Here is a 21,916-nt window from a genome sequence, read left to right as displayed (position 1 = left end):
TGTATGGGTTTCAAAAGGATACTTTGAAGTTTAGAGTCTAGTTATATACGCTGAATATATTCTTTTAATGTATCGTTTGCCAGGATCAATGGTACCTAACATATGTGCCTAATACACGTATTAAACACATATTGGATACATCTCTCCTGCAGCAAGTTATTGTACTAAGGAGCAGTGTTTGTCACATTTAAAATTACTTTGGGATATTTTACATTAAAGTTTTGAGACTTTTTTTTTTTTTTTTACCAGGATTATCAACCAAATTTATTTCATCATAAAAAATGAAAATTGGTGGCACGTTATTAATCTCATTATCACGTAGCCTGATAGTAATATTTAAAAAAAACTTCTCAGAGGAAATCTTTAAACCAAAATACAAATAGAAATACTTTCTTATTCGTCAATTTTTTTTTATTTATAGTGCTAAGTGTTTAACGGAACTAATCATTGCATTCACCTGTGCCCTGTTGTGAATGGTGTATTTCCCGTGTTGTGATTTGAATAGTGTAAGGCCTTATAGTTAGTATAATAATAATTGGTGAAAGGGCTGGCAGAAAAATAAATAATTTACAGGGAGGGGGGAGGGGGGAAGCAGAGTCAATATGAATTACTTATCTTTACAATTCGAGAAGAGTTCTTATCACTTTGAAACGGACTAGCGTAATTTCTTATTCACTTAACATTTTTGAGTATTATGCTAAAGCATTACAACGCATTATATATTGCACAAAACCAGTACATTTACCTTACATAAACCGGTGCTTAAGTACAGTTTATTGTGTAAATAATTTTTGCATTAAAACTAAAAGGCAGTAGCTTTAAAGTTGAATATTTACTTTGTTATCTAATGATGCACGGAATTTCTCTACATAATCTATTTTCGACTCATAGAAAGACGAAGGTCCGCAACGTATGAATTATTATTGGTTTGAGGTTTCGGCGCGGAAAAATGTAAACAAACATTCGCTTTTCTCAGAGGGAGCAGACATGTATCTCGCTGTTAAAAGACAATTCTCAAGCTAGATTAAGTTTACTTTGATCACTTATTTTCTTCTCTTTGCACATCAAAAGATGACAGAAAATGACAATAAAAGAATGCTTTTAAAAGTTAAAAAGAGAAAAAACCAGGTCACTCAAAAAAATGTCTTACTTGATGTTAACAATGGTCATGAAATATGCAGAGAACGAGCTAAAAAGAGAGCAAACCCGTTTATATTTAGCGGTCCTTCCAAAAAATCAGACATTCTTGATGCAAATGAAAAGCTTAAAGATAATGCACATCTAGATTCTAAAGATAAGACAGTTTTTGTCGCTAGAAAAACAGTTTTAAATATAGTGCCTTTACCAGAGAAAAGTGTTAAAATTGAAAAAACCAGTATTCCTGAGACAGTTGATAAAACTGAGGTTTACAGTTTTCCACTAGATTGGAGCATTAAAAATCAAGTTCGTTTTCTATCCTATAAACCCTTTGCAGCTTTTACAAATGTAAAACCCAAAGACCAATGTGCTGGGATCATATCTTTCACACAATGTGAAAATGAGAACAATGATAAACTACATAAGTTCCTTACTTCTTGGATTTACCCAAATATACCTGGCTTGCCTTTATATCCTTTAAAGAAATCAATATCTGGAAATTTAAAAGGTGCTTGTGAACTGAATGTGCTATCAAATAACAACTTATTTCAATCGTTAGTTTTGAAAAGTTGGCAAAATAGTTTTCAGTCATTGTACAACATGCTAAGAACAGGTTATTGTCCTTTTTTTTATGTTTGTAGCCATCAGTATACAGTTTTATTCACTGCTATGGGAGTTTCTTCTAATAAGCCATCAGCAATTATAACACCTACAACAAAAGGATTTCGCACAATGTTAGAACAAGAAGGTTTATTTAACTTTTTTGGATCTTATTTTTAGCAAATTATAGTTAGCATCTGCTTAAATTTACAACATTTTAAACAATTTATGTATGTTTATATGTGGTTAATTAACTTTTATGGATGTTCGCTTGTTTCAGGTATTTCTTTTGAATTCACAATACCAGGTAGACATAATCTTAATGAGATACTTATGTGCAAAGATTTAGATGAAAATCTTGATGAGAGTTTAGATAATGAGCATACAGGTAACACTGAGTTCTTAGACAGTATTGGTTTAACAGCAGATGAACATTTTCCAAAAATTCAAGAGCAACAAAGGTTGAATGACCGTTCAAAAATGAGGCTCCTTGACAATCGTATGGAATCCACTGTGCGCACCACAGACTGCAACTCTTTGTTTAACTTTCTTTTGAATTCAACTTTTCTTTGTGCACCTTCCGGTACTATGGCTGGGATACCTCCAACTTTAATCTCACCTTCACCTTTTGAAGGGGGTTCTTTATCATTATGTAGAACAACATGTGGTCCAGTACAACATCAAAATGGTACCAAAACTCAAGCTGTAAGAAAAGATTTTTTAAACTGTTTTCTTTTTTCTTTTTTTTCAATTTTTTTAAGAAAATTTAAAAAATAGTGTTCCTAATAATGATAATTTTCTTTTTTATGTTAATTTTTTTCCACTTCAGCTTTTCTGTTTGGATGTGTCTGGTATCATTTTACCTACTCAGCTTAAAGGACTTGTAAGTTTGTTACTAAATCAAAGTGAGCAAACTGGAGTTATTCAATTAAAATCATCCAACAAGTTGTCTGGATTAAACTCATATAAACAAACTGAAAAGTGTGATATACCAATAGAACATACAAAAATGCTGGGGTTATCAACCTCATTACTTACCCATGTTAATCAAGAACCTGTTTATCTTGCAAACTTTTGTGAAATAAAATATGAGGGAAACGTTTTTAAATATTGAATGAACCACATTATTACAAGACTATACTTTTTGTTGCAGATGTTGTATATTATCAAGATAATATTGAAAGAGTGCGTGAAATTATGTACCAAGCAAATAAATTATAGTATGGTGAATATATTTTTATTCATGCTTGTTTTGATATTTTCTGTTATGAGTCCTTTTAGGATATTTATACAGGATTAAGGGTCAAATCAACTATGAAAAAGTTTTTAAAGAATGTCCAATAGAATGTTGTAGAAATAATTATTTTATTTGTTAATTTGGAAAAAAAATCAAATAATTATATGGGCTATTTTGTAGTTTTCTAGGCCAGCTCTGAATAAAGACAAAGGGAGCTAGGAACTCCTTTTAACAAAACAAATCTAATTTCAGATCTAGCAATGCAACTTAACAAGAAGTCATTGAAACTTCTTCAAAACGAAAGAGATGCAATTGAATTTTGAAACTTTATGCGGTCAAAGGAGTGAATGTGTAGAAACTAGGACTTTCACTTTGAACCTTTATTTTAGTGTTCAAAGGCTTTTAGAACCTACCGTAAATGACCTTTGTTGTTGAGTTGGTCCCTCTCTCCTCCCCTAAAAATTAAGCTGTTAAATAAGCCCTTATTTCGAGTAAGCTCCAGAGAGTGAATTCAAAATGGGAGATTTGCCTTAAAAGGTCAGCCATGCGAAACTTGTTACGTATTGCTTAAAAAACAGTTCTACTGTTAAAAATTTTTGAAGAAAATCTGTTTATGGATGATGAAGAGGTGAGTGTTGACGCTACTCAATTTGATATGGTTACTAACAAAAAAAAAAAAAACTTATTAAATCAGCTTTAGAAATACTTTTTTTTTAAATTTGGTCTAAAAATAAGCCTTCTTCCCCCATCCCCCTTCCATATACGCCTCCGTTTATAAAACCTAACTTTTTAAATATCTCCTGGAGTCTAACTCCATCATTCAACGGTATTGAAAACTTTTTAAAAAACTTTCATATAGATCTCAATTAAAAAAACAGCGATGTCAAATTTTTCTTATTTTGAGAAAATAAAGTCAAATGTTAAATGTACATCACTGCTTTTTCCTTAGAAACTATTCAGTGGCGTAAGAAAGGAACATTTTGGGACCCCAAAAAATTTTTCTTTAAAAAAAGAAGGCCTAAAGCTTATTACAAAAATTATTTATTGAGAAACAGAAAAATCATTAAAAACTTCCATTTAATACACAGAAAACTAAGATAAACTATAGCAAAGTCTAAATTTATCCAATCATATTGCCCTTTCAAAAAAACGATTAAAAAAAAAAAACGATTAAAAAAAAATCATATCACAAATAAAATACAAAAGTTTTGAAAAATAGATAAACAATATTTATTGATTAAAAGTAAGTTTATAGTTAAATTTTAAAATGTGTTGGTATATATATATATATATATATATATATATATATATATATATATATATATATATATATATATATATATATATATATATATATATATATATATATTAGGGTGTTTCTTATTTTTGAAAATTCGATTTTTGCATGGGCCACCCTGCCATTTAGTTCATTATCATAAAAAAGTAATGCACTTTTTTTTTTTTAGAATGATTTTTAGGGGTCGCTACCGACCCTACAGTATTGCGCAAATGTACTCTAAAAATGCTTATGTTGCGTATGATGTTATGCAACAAAAGTGGTTGGTGCTTAGCGTACAAACCTCTTTTAACTAGTGATTTTTTTACTTTTAGTGTGCAGAATTGTGTCTATAATGCTTAATTGTTCCTTTTGCAGGTTAAACTAGTGTAACTACTGTACAATGATGGCTTCATCAACCAGTGCAACGATAGCTACCAGAAAGAAAACGGAGATATGGCTTATTGGACAGATGTCCTCTTCTTTAAATTGTGTTATGCTTCCATCAAAAAGGGAAGTGTTGGCCCTTTTCTTCCATTACAAGCAGATTGCCAAGCAAAGCATTAGGGAAGCATTACATTCCACAGCAAATGATGTTTTTGAAGTTTGGTCAAAGGCCCGAATACCAGTGCAATTAAAGAAGCACGTTGTCCCTAAAATCGAAAACATTTACAAGGAATGGGAAAAGTTGAAGAAAAATAAAGAGAATAAAGCTAAGCGTTCAGATTATTTGAAACAAAAGGAAGACCAATGGAATAAAGGGTTGGAAGAACTATTCGATATTACCCATGCCAACGCATTGGAAATGATCACCATTAAGGAGGATAAAAACTTCCTATTATGCCAAAGAGAGAAAATTCGGAGAGGCAAAATGGGTCCAGTCAATAAGAAATTGGCAAAGCAAGAAGAAGTATCAAGAAAAAGACAAAAAGAAATGAACCGAAAAAGGGACCGAGAGGAGATGGCAAGAAAATCTCGAGAAGAAACAGTTGTTCTTTCATCATCTTCTGAAGGTGAAGATAACCCTAAAGAAGATAGCATAACTCAAGAAGATGCCTCGTCTGGTAACCAAGATGACCCCGAGCCATCAACTTCAGGTACACTGGCTCCAAAGCGTCCTAGACGTGGCAGGAAAAATATACTGAATGAGAAGTTGGCAGCTAATTTAGATGTGGCTAAATTGAATGATCGTGGGGCGGCACTTGTGTTAACACCGGCATTACAACTTCTTGGTCATGATCCAAAAGAATACAATGTTAATTCAGCTTCCATTCGAAGGGAACGAATAAAACACCTCAAAAAGATAGCAGAAGGTTTAAGGAAGGAATTCAAACCAGAAGTTCCTTTATGTATTCATTGGGATGGAAAATTACTTGCTGACATCACCGATAAAGAAACTGTTGACCGACTTCCAATTCTAGTATCTGGAGTAGGAGTGCAGCAGCTTCTTAGTGTCAGTGACATGGGGAATTAACGATCAAGTAAAGTGCATGTGCTTTGATACTACTGCAGCCAATACTGGGCCAAGAAATGGGGCTTGCATTCTTCTAGAGCAGAAGTTTGGGAAAGATATGTTGTGGCTGGCATGTCGTCACCACATTCCGGAAATTATTTTGGAAGCAGTAGTTTTGCTGTGTCTCGGCCCTTCAAATGGACCTGACATACCACTCTTTAAAAGATTTCAAAAAAGTTGGGTCTCATTTGATTCTACAAAGTACCACACAGCACAGTCTGATAAGAACGCTTCGAATGCTCTTACCGATATCACTGATGAAAGAATCGTCTTTTTCAAAGATCAACTACAAATCTTTTAACCTCGTGACTACTACCGAAAACTTTTGAGTTGTCCATGGTTTTTTTGGGAGGAGTACCTTTGAGGGGTATTTCATTTAGAGCTCCTGCCGGTCTACACCGTGCTCGCTGGATGGCGAAAGCTATTTATGCGTTGAAGATTTGGATGTTTAGAGACCAATTCAGATTGACAAAAAGAGAGGAGAAGGGAATAAAGGATATTTGCCTTTTCACGGTTCGACTGTACATTACAGCCTGGTACAGATCTCCTGAAGCAACCTCAGCTCCTAGACTTGATCTGCAGCTCTTGAAAGACTTGGATGCCTATAAGACCCAGCATCCTGAGATCTCGAAAATTGCTGTAAAGAAGTTACAAGGGCATCTCTGGTACCTATCAGAGGAACTTGTTACTTTAGCTTTTTTTGATGATGAGGTTCGCCCTGAGACGAAGGTCAAGATGGTCCAAGCATTGAACAATGTTTCAGATCAGATACATATGAAACGGGCTACTTTGGACTGCTCAGTTATCCAAGAAAAGAAACTGGAGGACTTTGTCACGTTTAATAAACGAAGATTTTTTAGCATCACAGGACTTCCATCACACTTTCTTCAAAACGGTGTGAGCGAATGGGAACATAATGATGAGTTCAAGACTGTAAAGTCCACTGTTCGAAGTATGAAGGTTGTCAACGACATTGCAGAACGTGGCGTAGCACTAATGGAAGAATATGATATACTACATACAAATAACGAAGAGCAAAAGCAGTTCCTGTTGTTGGTAGTTCAAAAATATAGACAGAAATATCCTGACAGAAAAAAGACAACTCTCATGAGCGCTTAATCTTAGTACAGTAACTATTGTCTTAAATAAACCTACAATCAAATTAAAAAAGCATGTTTATTGCTGTCTTATAATAAATAAGTAGAAATGCAATGACAGAAAATGGATGTTTTTAATGCATGTAATAAGTAAATAAATGTGTACCAAGTAAATGAGTCATTATCACCAGTCTCCATCAGTTTTATGATTTTTTCCTATGTTAATGACTAAGAGCGCATAGTAAAATATGCCTTAAATTTCAATGACTGGTAGCGCCCAGTAAAAATGTTTTTTTCCCCTTGAAATTTTTACACATTTATTTTCTCACCGAAATGAACCATTTCAGTGGGTGGCCCACTGAAAAACAAAAAAAAAAATTTTTTAACCCCAAATAAGAAACACCCTAATATATATATATATATATATATATATATATATATATATATATATATATATATATATATATATATATATATATATATACATACATACGGCCAAACGGTATATTGTTGCACATCTTATTTCTATGGAGAATGAGGTTATCGACAGCCCTAATTCGATTGACTGGGCAAAGTGTATTTTCTGCCAAAGTACCTCTGCAAACAAGTTGATATGCCCTTACCACAATTTGTGCAGGCAGATTTACTACCGCCTGGATTTTGTATTTAGCGCTTAGATGATGGCAGTGGCTTTGAAAGTACTTTAATTGCGAACAAAGCTAAGTGGCATAAACCATACAGAATGTTTTACTACTCCACTAAACTCAATCGAGCAGCTAAACGTTTTCGTTGCGCATCTCTAGCTGCAGAGGGTGAATCCTTATTAAATGAAGCCCAGGCACTTAATGTTGAGCACAGTTCATTCAGGCGATCAATGTCAAGTGATATGAGAAAATCAAATTTGGTTTACACACAACCGGTTTGTTTTATTTGTGATACCAGTGAGTCAAAAGACTCATTGCACAGCGTCTGTACCACGGATCTGGATATTAAAGTCCACGAGTATGCTATTACCTTGGGTGATTCTACATTATTGACCAAATTGAGCCACACAGATTTAATTGCTCAAGAGGCTAAGTATCACACTAAGTGTCTTAATGACCTGTACAACAAAAAACGTGCTTTTGATAGACACATGCGTGCTGAAACGCAGAAAGTGGAAGATGAAGTTGACTGTGTACATGGTATTGTTTTTGCTCAGTTGATCGCTTACATTGAAGAAACAAGGTCAGAGAATGGCATCACACTCATTTTAAAACTAGCTGATCTAGCTAGACAATATGTTAATCGCTTGTCCCAACTAACTTAAAATAGGCTACATACACCAACTCAGCGTATGCATAGCACACGTTTGAAAGAAAAAGACTACAAGTCCATTTTCCTAACATGCATGCACAACAGGGAGTTCGATATGTTTTACTTGTTTTTAATTGTGACATTTGTCCAGCACTTCTTAAAGCCTTTCAATATGAGTGTGATTGTGATGCAGTGTGTTTGTCAAGGGCTGCGCATATTATACGCCAAACTATATTTGACACCGCTGAACCTTCTACAGGTACATTTCAGCCAGAGTGTCAGGAAAGGTGAGTATCAAAAAACCTCCTTGCACTCGTTAACATGATACTGGAAGGTCCAAGCATTGACATACAAACCAAGCCAATTAATACTCCTGCTTCACTTACTATAAGCCATTACTTTTAATAGTGTAAATTATAAGCAATCAGAGAAATCTAACTCTTCTGTTGTTAAAAGTAGAAGAATTCAATCACAAGAAACTCCATTACCTCTGTATGTTAGTTTGCTTGTGTTGTATATATATATATATATATATATATAATATTATATCAATTTGTGATGTAGGCCAATCTCAGTACAAACATTTTGTTCAAGATCGCTTTGTTAATAGAACTGCTAGTGTGTATGTACCGTTAAAACGCTACAACTTGTCCTTATTCACAACTCGGCAATCAGCAATCGTGTCTAATATTAGCAAACGCTTGAAATCCACGAAAAGTGACTGTGACTTACTTTCTAGATTATAAATTGGCTGCCAAACTAGAGACGGCAATTTGGAAACATTTTTTGAGCATGAAAATCAGTCATATTTCCCTTCAATCTCTGAGTTTGGCACTCTACGATTTGGAGCCAAGTCTGATTTGGTTCCATGCTTAGAAAAAATCACCCAAATCATTGACATTGATCCTTCCACGCCTTCATTTGATATGATGGCTCTTGATGGGGCTGTTATTGTTCAGTTATTGAAGCCTGGTAAGGCTAAGAAGTTTTTGCATTAGACGTATTCCTTCCTTATCTCCGTTTATAAATTGCTACAACGCAACGACTAGATCTTGTCTGGGACACTTACAAAGCTCAAAGCTTAAAATCTGCTACACGTGCATGGCAAGAATTCCTATGAGATGATCACAACAAAAGAGAATTTTTTCAATTTTTATCTGAAAAAGCAGTTTCAATTCAATTACCCGAGTCAAAAGTTATAATAGCCACCGCCGGGCAACATGTTCTGTCTTCAAGCTCTTGTACCTTTGATAATCTTGAACCATGTTCTCATAAAGAGGCTCGCCTCATTTAACATGTATATCATGCAGCAAGGGCTGGTTACAAGAAAATTGATACAGATGTTCTTATTATAGCAATATCCTTTTGGCACAAAATTTTATGCAATCAGCTGTGGATTGCATTTGGCATTGAAATGCATTTCCGTTAAATCGCAGTACATGAAATAGCTAACAGTCTTGGACAGTCATTAAAATAGAAAGCTTTACCGGCTTTCCATGGTTTTACTGGTAGCGATACAACCTCAGCTTTTTGTGGCAAAGGTAAAAAAACAGCATGGTTTACTTGGTCTTCTTTCAATGATGAAACTGATGCATTTTTGGCACTTTCTGCAGCTCATGATCAAATGACGGATGAAACTTTGTTGTTACTTGAAAGATTTGTCATTTTATTGCATGACCAAACTGCTGAGCAAAAAGTGTAAATTCTGCAAGACAGTATTTCTTTACTCAAAAGAACTGGCAGATTGACAACATTCCACCAACGCGTGACTCACTAATGTAGCATGTGATAGTATCGCCAACTTTACATAGCCAAAGTGAATGGGGTTGGAAGATAGAAAGAAGTGATTGGCATCCAATATGGATAAGGCTTCCTGAAGCTGATAAATGCTGTCCTGAGTTAATACAGTGCGGATGTAAGACAGGTTGTATAACACGCCCCTGTAAATGTGTTCGTAACAGCTTAAAATGTACTGCTCTTTGCAGTTGTCAAGGAGAGTGTACCAGAGATAGAAATGTAACAATGTGTAGATTAATATTAACTAATATGCTTTTTAAAAGTTGTTTGGCTTCTTAACTACTATAAACTTTTTATTGAGTAACAAGTTTGAGTAAAAATTTTTTTTTAAAAAAAAGCAGGGGGGAAGGGGTATTTCTTGGGCAAGAGGACCGTGCCGAAGCCCCTTTTCCCTTCATTGGTGCATATGCGATCAATGTATACTTTGAATAATCTACCATCTCTTAAATTTTAGCCAAGATTAGTTAAACGGATTAAAATTTAATAAGGTTTTTATAAATCCAAGATGGCGGTAACTGCCATCATGGATTTAAGACAGTTCTGGTCAATGCTATGCTTTGCCACCATATCTTAAAATGATTAGCATAATTTTCTGAGTTCTTGGTGAAAATTTCATGCTTTTATCCACTTATGCACAATTTTAGTCATTTTTAATGCTAATCTGCTACACTACAAAGAAGGATGTGTTTCTTGAATGACAGGTTCTCTGAATGGTCGAGTTTTTATTAGAAGCGAGCACCTATTACATTGTTTAAGATAGTCAGAATATGCAAAAAAAAAAAATTAAAATCGAAATGTTTACTACATTATTGCTTTAACGAATCCTTGTGAGTTTTAGAAATTAGGTGATTTTTTAATGATCAAAACCCTTTGAAAACATCCTTTGTTCCAAATGTAACCCTGGAAACCACTCTATAATCCATTGGGTTCTGCTTCATTTTATCCTTTTTTATAAAAATTGGTATGCCTTTTTTACTTAGTAAATTATAAAGTGTATGAAACAAAACGTGGTTATTTGAAAAACAGTAATAACTTAAATGTTTTGAAAATGTAACTTCCGCCGGTTTTTCCACTGAGATCTTCAATTTCAAGCTCCGTAATATAGTTTAATTTAACAAATATATTTTAAAAAAGTACGCACAATTAAAAAAATGTTAAAAAGATTGCTTTAAAAAACAATGGGTTTAAGGTATGAAGATTTGACGAACTTCTTAACCTGCAAAAAAATCCTGTGTTAGAAAAAGTGCTTTCAGGCTGATGTAGGTGTATTAGCTTACAGAGCTTTAAATTTTGTCTTGATTTCTTTACTGAAAAAGGTTTGTCTATTTTTATTGATTTTTGGAGAAATCGGATTTTATGCCTCGCTGGCACACACTTTAGATCCCTTAAACGCACGTTTTACTTCTTTCGGAACAAATATGGAAAATATAAAGTTTTTCATTATCATAAGAATAGGTCTGTTAATTTCTGGCCGTCTTAAATCAGTTAACTAGTACTTTGCAGTCAACAACAGGTTGCATTAGAAAAAGCTAGCCTTCGTTTTCTCACCAATCTTTATCGAAGCAAGAGAAACATCTATGCGGAAATGAAGTCGGCTCTCATTGAATCTGGAATCCAATATTCTGTATGCAGATGTGGATTTTACTATTTATACTGTATTGCTTGCAATTTTCCTTACATTACATTTAATTTAAGAATTACTAATATTTTTTAAATATAAAAAATTTATAAATCTGTGAGAAATCGACAAATTTAATAGACAGGGTTTTAAGAGACTTTCTACGCAAATTAGCTTCACATTTTAATAAAAACTGCTTAAAAAAATTTAAGCTGCAATTAGGATAATTGAGATTGTTGTTCTGTAGATGCCATTGCCTCTTCATACGATGGTAGAACATATGTTGGAAGATGCACATCTAAAATGAACAGCCGATGCATTTTTTATTGCAATTGGAAACAACAGTTTAGTTTATAATGAAAAAGCGGTGTAAGTTTATATGTAAACATCAACATTAATTAGAATCTTATTTTGCAAACTTACAATTCTCTATTTGAATATTTATCGCTGACTGTGTACACTGATACTGATAAATTGGAGGATCTTGATTTTCATCGATGCAAGGTAAGAAACTTGAGCCAAGAAAAAAGGGACCAATACATTGTTCTGTGTTTCTATTAAACTCACAAGTAGGTTGAATACCTGGAGTTTCACTAAGCTGAATCTGCCTATGAAAGTTACGATTTTCAGAATTTTTTTTCAAGATTAAGAAACACAAATGAGTGAACAAAATCGAAACAGCAACTACTAACACTATTATTCCACCAGGAAAAATTTCAAAATCGGTTTTATTTGCTGCTTGATAACTGACCATCACAATTCCAATTACAATAAGCAAAACTTCAATTACCAATGAGACAACGCAGCACCTAATAAAATGACAGGTGATTTAATATTTGTAAGTTTACTTCATAATAACCTAACTTAATAGTTTATATTAGTTTAAATACTGTTAATACTTGTATCTTTTTAAAAATGGAATATCCTAACAACCGTTAGGGTTTCGAGTGAACCTTTCGAGTGAACAAACATATAGAATAGCTCTGAGGCTCGATACATAATTAAGTTAAGTCTAACTGAAGAGATTATACAGTGTTTTTTTATAAATTTAGACGCACTCATTTTTTTTTACATACATATATATAAGAAAATACTTAAAATAAAAATAAAATAAAAGTGCTACCGCTAATTTAATAGAGGAAGTGAAACTCTATTATAGAGTACCTTAATTTTTTTTACAAGATGTTTATTACTTATTCTATACCAATTAACACAAAAAAGATAATTGATAAGCTTGATTTTATTTTATTCAAAAATTTAGACGCAAAATCAAAAAAAGTCTTATATCTCGTTAATTGATAGTTAATTAGTAGTTTTTTTCCCATTTTTCTCATTAATTGGCCTATATTAATTGATTTTGTCAAAAAACCTTATATAAATATGACTTACCTGGAATTAGTTAATCATTATTTAATAAATAAACAAAAGTTAAGTTAGTTTTGCACTAAAAATAGGCAAAAAATGGGCAAAAAGGCGTATCACTCAAGGTGAAAGATGACAAATTATTGCTCACATCAAAGAGGGAACCAAAAGTAATAGAGAAATCGCCAAGCTAATTGGAGTTTCTGAGAAATGGGTTCGGACAACGAAGCAAAACTTTCATCACAATGGTGGAGCCAGCGAGAAAACGAGGGCAGGTAGACCCTTGTCAACCACCAGAAAGGAAGAGAGTGCCTTTTTAGAGCTGTCAGAGCTAATCCAAGAATTAGTTACAAAGAATTGACCACAGAATTCAACACAACACGAAATACATCTATTTCTCAAAGCACATTCCGCCGAATACTTATTAAATACAAGATCGGAGTCTACTCTGCTTTGAAGAAACCGCCCCCTGCGTCCATATGATAAACAAAGGAGACTAAAATGATGTCGTGAAAGAAAGTATTGGATAGTAGAACAATGGAAAAACGTTATGTGGAGTGATGAGAGTAACTTTGAGCATATCGATCGCAAATCTAACATAACAGTCAAAAGAATGGCTCACGAAAAATATTACGTCAGGTACATTAGACCGAATGTACAAACTGGAGGAGGCTCGATAGGAATCTGGTCATGCTTCAATTACAAAGGTGTTGGTATGTGCCAAACATACACCGGAAGAATCAACTCCAGAATATACGAAGAAGTACTGGAAAACAACCTAATTCCATCAATTGACCTGCTTATGCTCAATGATAAACCATGGAAACTTCAACAAGATGGCGCTACTGCACATACTGCATAATATACGAAGGAGTGGTTCAACGATAATAATATCAAGAGAATAACGTGGCCTCCATACTCACCTGATTTGAACCCGATTGAAAACATTTTGACTTAGATTGACCGTGAATTGGCAAAGGTTCAAATTTCCACACTTGGCCAGCTAACGGACGTCCTTAAGGAGACCTGGTATAGGTCTTCTTAAGGATGTCCTTAGTCGTATTAAAGCTAAAGGCGCATACACAAAATATTGATTGGTTCATAAATTACGCCTCCTAATGTATCGTGCGTCTAAATTTATGAATAGTTTTTTTTTGTCTTATTTTTTTAATACCATATAGTTGTACCTAATTATTACTTAGTATTTGTATTTTTTTGTAAATTTTTTTTAAATTTTGTATTCTGTATGTATTTATCTAATAAATAGAAAAAAAACTAAACCGAAATCTTTTTTTGTCATTGGTTTATCGTTAAAAAACTAAAAATTTCTATTCTCAAATATGAGTGCGTCTAACTTTATGAAAACCTGTGTGTGCGTGTGTGCGTGTGTGCGTGTGTGCGTGTGTGCGTGTGAGTGTGTGTGTGTGTGTGTGTGTGTGTGTGTGTGTGTGTGTGTGTGTGTGTGTGTATACACACTATATTCTTTTGTTAAAAAAATCATGTAAAATGCTTCCAGGAGCTGAGTTTTTAATCTTATGCTGTGGCTTGCTTTTTCCGATAAACCTGACTGTTACCAGTAATTATTTTTGAGTGTTGTTTATTTAAAAAGGATTTGAGGCTTGAAATATTTGCTTCGTAAGGACTTATATGTCCTCACGAAGCTATGTATATCAGTTCTATCTTTGTGAAAAAATCGAAAAATTTCATCTTGTAAAATACTTTCAGCTTATGATGTTTGAAATCTTTGTTAAAAATACTTTTAAGTGTTTATATACTTTTAAGTACTTTTAACAAAGATTTCAAACATCATAAACTGAAAGTATTTTACAAGATGAAATTTTTCGATTTTTTCACATCACACATTAAAATATGTAAATACTTAATGTCTAATTACTTAATGTGTAAATACTTAATGTGTAAAAAATACAATAACAATGGTTTTAGTTTTTAATTTAGAATGTTAAGCATTGATGTTTGGCTTTAAAGAAAAATAACCAAATTCTATAACAATCAATAAAGAATAGAACTTTCTGGATTTTTTCTAAAATAAAACTTTTTATGCTTTTAAAACAGCAACGCTTTTGGTTTGACATGTTTCTATATACATTAATTTGATTCTACGCAATTCTAAGCCATGACTGTTAGGATTAAAATAAAAAAAAAATAAGGCATGCGAGATATGGGTTTTTTTTTCTGGAATCTTACAGCTTTGTATATCTAATATATAAATTATTTTAAACTCGCTCTGAAGTTTGTCGTTTATTAGCAGATGCTCAAAAACTTGGTGCAAATTATTTGTATCATATTTCAAAGTATGTGGGAAAAAAGTTTTAAAGGAGGCTTTCTAATGGTAGCATGACAAAACAGTTGCATATTACAATGTTCACATTTTAAAATATCATATTTTGAAATCTGCAGCGATAATCACTGAAGGATTTTATAACGAGCTTTTAAATAGTGGACTCAACAAAAGTAGAACAATGTCTGTATTGCAAAGCCTTTAAAAAATCCTCAATCATTTGGATAAGTTTACAAGTAATTTACCATTCAATCAAAATGTTTAACCAAGGTTTTAGATTTTTTGAACCTCAACTTTAATGTAACTTATTTTAGGTAAGCTGTTGTTAGCTTTAAAGTTAAGAGCATTCATGTGGAAAAAAGTATTCAAAAAGTCTTTACTCCAAGTGATATTGCTGAATCTAATTTCAGCATGTTTTAAAAAAACTCTTGTAACCAAATAAAAAGAATAGAATATTTTCGAGTTTTCTAAGTTGTATGTGTTTAAATATTTAGATAGATGTTATTCTTTTGGTATCAAGAAAATTGAAGCTTCATAACTTAAAATTGCAATTGTTAATTTAGAGACATTTTACAATAGAGGATATGTTTTACAAAAAATGACTTTTTCGATTTTAACAATGAAGTGAACAAGAACCTATGCTAACAATAACCTATGCTAACAATAATGCTAACGAGGCTATGAATTTATGTCAAGACCTTGTTCAAACTAAAAAACTTAGAAAAGATCAAAGGGAATTTAGCCTCAAATGATTTTTTTAAAAATACCCCTTTCATTATATATAAATACTTATTTTCTCATTATCATTTGAAAAGATCCGAAAATTGATAAAAAAACAGATTCAGATAATGAGCTTATCTCATTAAAAACTTACTGTTTCCTGTTGAGTAGATAACCATCAAACCAATAAACTGGATTGCTCCCTATAGTGTGCATTGGTGGTATGTAAAGTACACTTCATTAAATCACCGGATGAAACGCTTTACTTAAATCTACAAACACAAATCCTGTATAGAAAACACCACTGGATGGTTACATCCAAGAGTTACTTCAAAAAAAATTCTTCTTTAAGTTGTTAGTGAACTGGTGTATATTGTAGGGGCAGAAAAAAGTGTTTATTTTGTTTGGTTTTGTTAGGGCGTTTGGGTGTTATGATTTGGTTGATTGGGATGTGTGGTTTGTTAATTGTTCGGTAACGGTAGATTCCTCAACTTCTAACACTTCAGACCTATGTTAAGCTTAAAAACAAAGCCTGAACACAATTAATAAGGATATAATAATTCCTCAATTTAAGTATACTGGTTTTACTTTTCTTACCTATAATACTTAACAAGTATCTTCAAATATTTATTTCAAGTATATTCTTTTAATATTTAAAAATACAGATAATAATATACAATCAAAAGTTATTGAAAAATATTCCTTATCACCTTTGGAAATCATGACCGTAGTATCTATTTATATTAAAACTCTTCTCATTTTAAAAACATTCTCTTCCTCTTTGTAAATATTTCTTTATTTCTTTTTTTTTTTTTTTTACTTCTTTCAAAATCTCTTTCCTCTCTTTCCCAAACTCTCTTTTAAAAATCTCTCAAGTATTCTCCAAAAAAATCCTTTTAAAAATTCTCCCATAAAAATTCTCCCAAAAAATTCCTCTAACTTTTCTCCACCGTTCTTATCCTGTGTCTTTTCTATGCAGATGCATCTAAATCAGGTGTTGTTTTAGATAATGGGTTTTATCTTAAGAATTGTATAGTGTTTCTCTTTTGATCTCTGAGCCATTCTTAAAAAAAGGCTTACTATTGATTAGAATTTGTCTGTGGTTTCAACTTGTTTGTAAAAGTTATAAAATAGTTGCAGAATTGTTCCGTACATCATTAATTGAACTATTATCATTTTATCTGTGTAGTTACAACCGGTTTTTTGATCGTTATTGTTTTAAACTTTGATGGTGAGACTGATTTTTCATGCAACTGTACATGTGTGTACACCTGGTGTTTATCGAAACGGGAAGAGCTAGAGAGGGTCTGTCTCCCCCTTTCTATTTTGTACAATCAAGTTGTTTGAATGTAGCAAAATTGCGAGTATTAAAAACTTTGCTTAATTTCTACAATAGAAAATCTTTGCAATCGCAACCATTGTAGAATGAGCCTCACTCACTTATTACCATGGTACTGATTATTGGTCATTTTTTGGAATTCGCTATCAGAAAGGGAAATAACTAAAAACAACATGTTATCAAAATTTACATTTAGGCTTAAATTATATATTTTATATAAAATTTGTCATTTATATTCTTAACAAAATTGAAAAAACTGAAAGGAAATAATAATAACACACCTAGTATTTTGTTCTGCATTTCTAAGTTTCAAAATATTATAGAACTCCAAATATTGTCCATAACTATTCTCATAATTTACAACCGATTTATTCAACCAATTAAATCAAACAAATGGTAAAATCAAAGCATTTCGATCCTACGTAAGTCTTTCTATTTTATAGATAATAAGCTCTTTTATCAATCGTGAAGTTTTTATAGCGCAGCATAATATCGGCATTTCAGCGTTCTTTAAATAATCCGTTAAATGCTGGCAAATGAAGTTTAACTTGTATTGAAATGTTTTGCACGCGCAGTTTTCAATGGTACTAATTAAAAGCTCGACCGGTAAAAATATTCAGATTTTTACCGGTCAGTCACAAAAGTTAAAATCATCCCTGAAAAAGTCGAATATAAAAAAAGCAGGCAAAAATAATCTTTGTGCACTCTGCATATGTAAGTGTAAGATATATTTACTAAGCATGCGCGGTGATCAGTAAAAAAAAAAAAAAAAAAATGTTTTTGAAAAATAAAGTGCCGGTAGAAAAAAATTGATATTGGTGGTTTGTCTTTTAACATTAACATACTAATAAAAACAAGGAAAATTAAAATGTTACGATTGATGCCGTAACCTAAAGGAATGAACGAATGTTAGGCACTCTTACCCAGTGGGCATGCATCGCCCGCATGATGTCGTAAGAAGTCCGTAAGACGTCCGTAAGACGTCCGTAAAACGTCGTGCTGACGATGCACTCCCACTGGGTACTAGGGAAAAAAATATCAATACTTATTACACGCAACGTAGATAACGCAAGCAGCTTGCTCAAATGAGTGACTGTCCTCTTTTTAATTTTTGTTGATTTGTATAATTTTGCATTGACTTTAGTGTAGCCGAGTACACTGAAGTAGTTTTGATCCAGTGCGTTAATTTCCAATGCTGGTCTAAATCCATTTTTTCATTATCTCAAAATGGTCTGCAGATACATTCTTGTCGATGATGTACAAAACACTGCAAATAAATTGAACTATATTTTATGCTTTGAACTATATTCAATGAACTATATTGAACTATATTCAATGAACTATATATAATTGAACTATATTCAATGAACTATATTTTAGTGACAACATATTATGAAATAGTTTCGCGTAGGAAAATTAATTATCAAAAATTAAGGCTCTTTACCTACGCTAAAGATAAAATAATTTAAATTTAAAAGTAATTCTTTCCCTGAATTTATCTATCGAAATTACCTATAAACCTATCTATTAAATTCATCCAATATAATTAAAACAAATGAATAGCAAAATCAAATCAAAGTGTTTTGAATTTTAAAACAACTCCTTTTGTATGATGTAAGTGACACTACTACTGACGTCATTTGTATCACTTTTCAACATTTTGTTTTCAATCTTAGCCAGAAGATAGTAATTCATTTTCTGATAATAAAGTTAGTTGTGATGGCAAAGTAAAACGGAGCTAACGATAGCAAGTCACTGATCTTTATTAAATATCTGTTAATTTGAGCCATCTGCTCTAAAACCTAAAAGTATTGTGGATTGCAAACAATTTTTCAGAGGTCATATCTCCATCTTGAATTGAGTCAAGAGTTGACCTAACTTGAAGGATAGGTTGCGCTGTCAGACTATTCCACTTTTTTTTAACAGCGATAATTCCTATTTGTTTCAACTGCAAATAATGAAAACTTCGATTCACTTATAGTATTAAACATATTATCCAATCATACGAATCTAGTTCTGTTGCATCCACACAAAATCTGTTTCTTCCACACAAAAACAAACTTGTTATTCTTCTAAACTTATCTTATATGTGTGTGTACGTGTGCGTATGCGTGTGTGTGTGTTATATATATATATATATATATATATATATATATATATATATATATATATATATATATATATATATATATATATATATATATATAAATAGCTTTATACATAAAATATTGTATATAATAAAGTTGCATTTTTTGAAAGTACAATAATTATTTTATCGACTTCTAATATTTTTTTTAGAGATGATATCTATTCTTTTAAACGTCTCCTGGAATATTAAAATATGAAAAAAATATTTTATAGTAATTTAAAAGCATTTAAAAATGCCTAGCAGATGACAATTAACGCAGAAAAAACTTAAAAGTCTCATGATGAATGTAATGTTTTATTTTAATATGAACGTTTACGCATTCATTAATATTTTTTTGATTAATTGGATAGTTAAAACGTCCAACGAGAATGGATAATTAAAAAATTTCGATTGGTGAAAGCTTCACAAAAAGTACCATCTCAAAATTTTGGCCATACAGCAGTGAAACATAAAATCTCTCATAAAATTTTAGCCATACAGCAGTGAAACATAAAATCTCTCATAAAATTGCATTAGAGATTTTCATAGGTGGCAGGAAAATAATGCTCCAGGCTATTAAACTTTAAAACTATTACGATGTAGAAAAGTAGACCATTTCATGTCTACCCTAAGGTTGCAAGTAGCCAAAATGTTTGTGCTGTGGGTTGAAAATTGAATAATAATTCCAGAGTCTCTGCTATAACCGAAAAAATTGCAACATTATTAAAAACATTAATAAAATGTTTACAAATTCTGTTTGCTTTGCACAATCCAAGTGACTACTAATAGTACTTAACGCAGCTTAATGAAAAAATCAAATTTTGTTTTTTTATATTTTTGTGATTTCTATTTTTTAAATGTTTGTTTACAAAAAATTATCTTAACATAAACTTAATGATTGTATATGATCATTTGTAAGTTAACTCTTAAAAAAAATTTTCTTGATTATATAACAAGCAGTAGCTGGTCAGTGCTCGGCACCGTCCGGTTACTGACCAGCTACTGCTTGTTTGTTATATAATCAAGTAAACATTTAAAATTAGAATCTAGATATTAGAAATTTACAATTATCTAAGCCTGCCATCCCTTTCTGAAGTAGTTTCATTTACCCTTACTGTTGAAGCATAATCCATATTTCCTTTGAGTCTAGCATCCCTTTCTGAAGCAGTTTCACTTGCCCTAGATGCTGAAGCATGATCCCTCATTTCTGTGACCCTGGGATCTTTTTTTTAAACAGTTTCACTTGCTCTTACTGTTGAAGTATGATCCTCTTTACTACAAACCTCTTTGCTCTATTTTCATCTGTATACATTACTCTAGAAACAGACATCCTTCTTGAAGCGGAAGTGGATTTTCCCAGTAGGGATTTTTTTTTAGGAGGCAACAAAAACAAAATATTTTTAAAGAGCTAAAAATAATAAGATTTTATATTTGGTATATTTAGTTCCCAACAAATAATATTGTGGTGCAGTTCCCAAACATAGTGTGGTGTAGTTCCCAAAAATATGACTACATAGCTGCAAATATATTTCTGATTAATACAATAATAGCTGGAAAACCCGGAGCATTGCACCAGGTATTCCACCAAGTCAAAGGGTGTTGCAAAGAGTCGTTAGACCTAAGGAACTCATTGATTCTCTGAAGAGAATCATCTCGTTTTTTAAGAGCAATATCTCAAGTTTGTCTGGTCACCGGCAATGACAATTGCAAACTCATTTATTGTTGGTGCATTGAAGCGGCCATGAAGCTGGCCAGCAGGCAATTTTTCTTTTCAAAGATTTTTTGTCCTACAGTACTGGTTCACTGGCTTAGGGATATCCATGGTCAGTGAAGGAATGTCACTAATGAATTCAGGGAGTGAAGTTACAACTAAATATAAAGTTTAAGCACATTTAATTACTCCCCACAGAGTGGGCCACACTCCACCTTCACCTCCTCGTGGACAGCAAGGAGTGGTCGGAGGGGGCTGGAACTTGGTTCCTGCCATAAGCATGCCATAACCCTGAACATGTAGTTCAGGGGCAGCCATAACCCTGAACATGTAATCTAAGGTGTTCTAAAACTAGCCTAAAACCTTCCCTGGGAAAAATTAAATGTATGCAAAATTTTGTGAGGATTGGATCAAAACTGTTTATGTGGGCATGTTCTTTATACAAATCAAATAAAAATCATACCCACATACACAGATACAAATTTGGGCTTTATGTATTAGATTACATAAATTAACAGCAAAAGTTTTTCAGAGATATTTTTTTTTGATTTTTCCAGCCTACCAATAAATTATGTAAATAAGATCTTTACCCTAAATATACAGATCTCAATTAAAATTTCCAAACAAAGGCTTGTCAAAAGTGCCCCTGGCATTATCATGAGTGGAAAGTTTGCTGGATTTGGAATGGGAAGTTTGAAAATACAGAAAACTTTTCTTTACTATGATTCCTAATAATTTATTAAAAATCATAAAAAATACAACTAGGCATGTAAACCTTTGGTTAAA

At 32.4% G+C, this 21,916-nt stretch overlaps 2 protein-coding genes across 5 annotated transcripts; one reads left to right on the top strand and one right to left on the bottom strand.

The window, feature by feature from the left end:
* The first annotated feature begins 943 nt into the window (after nucleotides 1-943).
* LOC145193526 (protein downstream neighbor of Son-like) lies at nucleotides 944-2,985 on the top strand. Its single transcript, XM_080070990.2, has 3 exons — nucleotides 944-1,885; nucleotides 2,018-2,442; nucleotides 2,567-2,985. Exons 1-3 carry the CDS (start codon nucleotides 1,072-1,074, stop codon nucleotides 2,849-2,851), a joined length of 1,524 nt encoding a protein of 507 aa, XP_079927116.2. The 5' UTR covers nucleotides 944-1,071; the 3' UTR covers nucleotides 2,852-2,985.
* Nucleotides 2,986-11,706: 8,721 nt separating this feature from the next.
* Nucleotides 11,707-18,582, bottom strand: LOC149882774 (uncharacterized). Of its 4 annotated transcripts, XM_090100789.1 has the most exons (5): nucleotides 17,573-17,732; nucleotides 16,107-16,224; nucleotides 12,264-12,380; nucleotides 11,995-12,179; nucleotides 11,707-11,869 (listed from the first exon to the last, which is right to left on the bottom strand). In XM_090100789.1, exons 2-5 carry the CDS (start codon nucleotides 16,166-16,168, stop codon nucleotides 11,790-11,792), a joined length of 444 nt encoding a protein of 147 aa, XP_089956915.1. In that variant the 5' UTR covers nucleotides 16,169-16,224; nucleotides 17,573-17,732; the 3' UTR covers nucleotides 11,707-11,789. The 4 variants fall into 4 exon arrangements, with proteins under 4 accessions (XP_089956915.1, XP_089956914.1, XP_089956913.1 ...); XM_090100788.1 differs by lacking the exon at nucleotides 17,573-17,732 and adding an exon at nucleotides 18,337-18,582 and having other exon boundaries at nucleotides 11,995-12,380; XM_090100787.1 differs by having other exon boundaries at nucleotides 11,995-12,380; nucleotides 17,573-17,730.
* Between the last annotated feature and the right edge of the window lie 3,334 nt (nucleotides 18,583-21,916).

The sequence above is a fragment of the Hydra viridissima genome, unplaced genomic scaffold (assembly GCF_058129835.1).
Source record: "Hydra viridissima isolate aposymbiotic clone 2 unplaced genomic scaffold, HvirCarnegie_v1 scaffold_10, whole genome shotgun sequence".
NCBI lineage: Eukaryota > Metazoa > Cnidaria > Hydrozoa > Anthoathecata > Hydridae > Hydra > Hydra viridissima.
The sequence above is the reverse complement of the archived record's forward strand: the minus strand, read 5'-3'. Positions and strand labels throughout refer to the sequence as shown.

Bases quoted from the DNA above. Each gene is read 5' to 3' on its own strand.
- LOC145193526 (XM_080070990.2), top strand. From the start codon at position 1,072: ATGACAGAAAATGACAATAAAAGAATGCTTTTAAAAGTTAAAAAGAGA. The intron at 1,886-2,017 runs GTTTATTTAACT...CGCTTGTTTCAG, and splicing joins CACAATGTTAGAACAAGAAG to GTATTTCTTTTGAATTCACA. The intron at 2,443-2,566 runs GTAAGAAAAGAT...TTTCCACTTCAG, and splicing joins ATGGTACCAAAACTCAAGCT to CTTTTCTGTTTGGATGTGTC.
- LOC149882774 (XM_090100788.1), bottom strand. From the start codon at position 16,168: ATGCACACTATAGGGAGCAATCCAGTTTATTGGTTTGATGGTTATCTA. The intron at 12,381-16,106 runs GTAAGTTTTTAA...TCATTTTATTAG, and splicing joins TATCTACTCAACAGGAAACA to GTGCTGCGTTGTCTCATTGG. The intron at 11,870-11,994 runs GTAAGTTTGCAA...TGTTCATTTTAG, and splicing joins AAATATTCAAATAGAGAATT to ATGTGCATCTTCCAACATAT.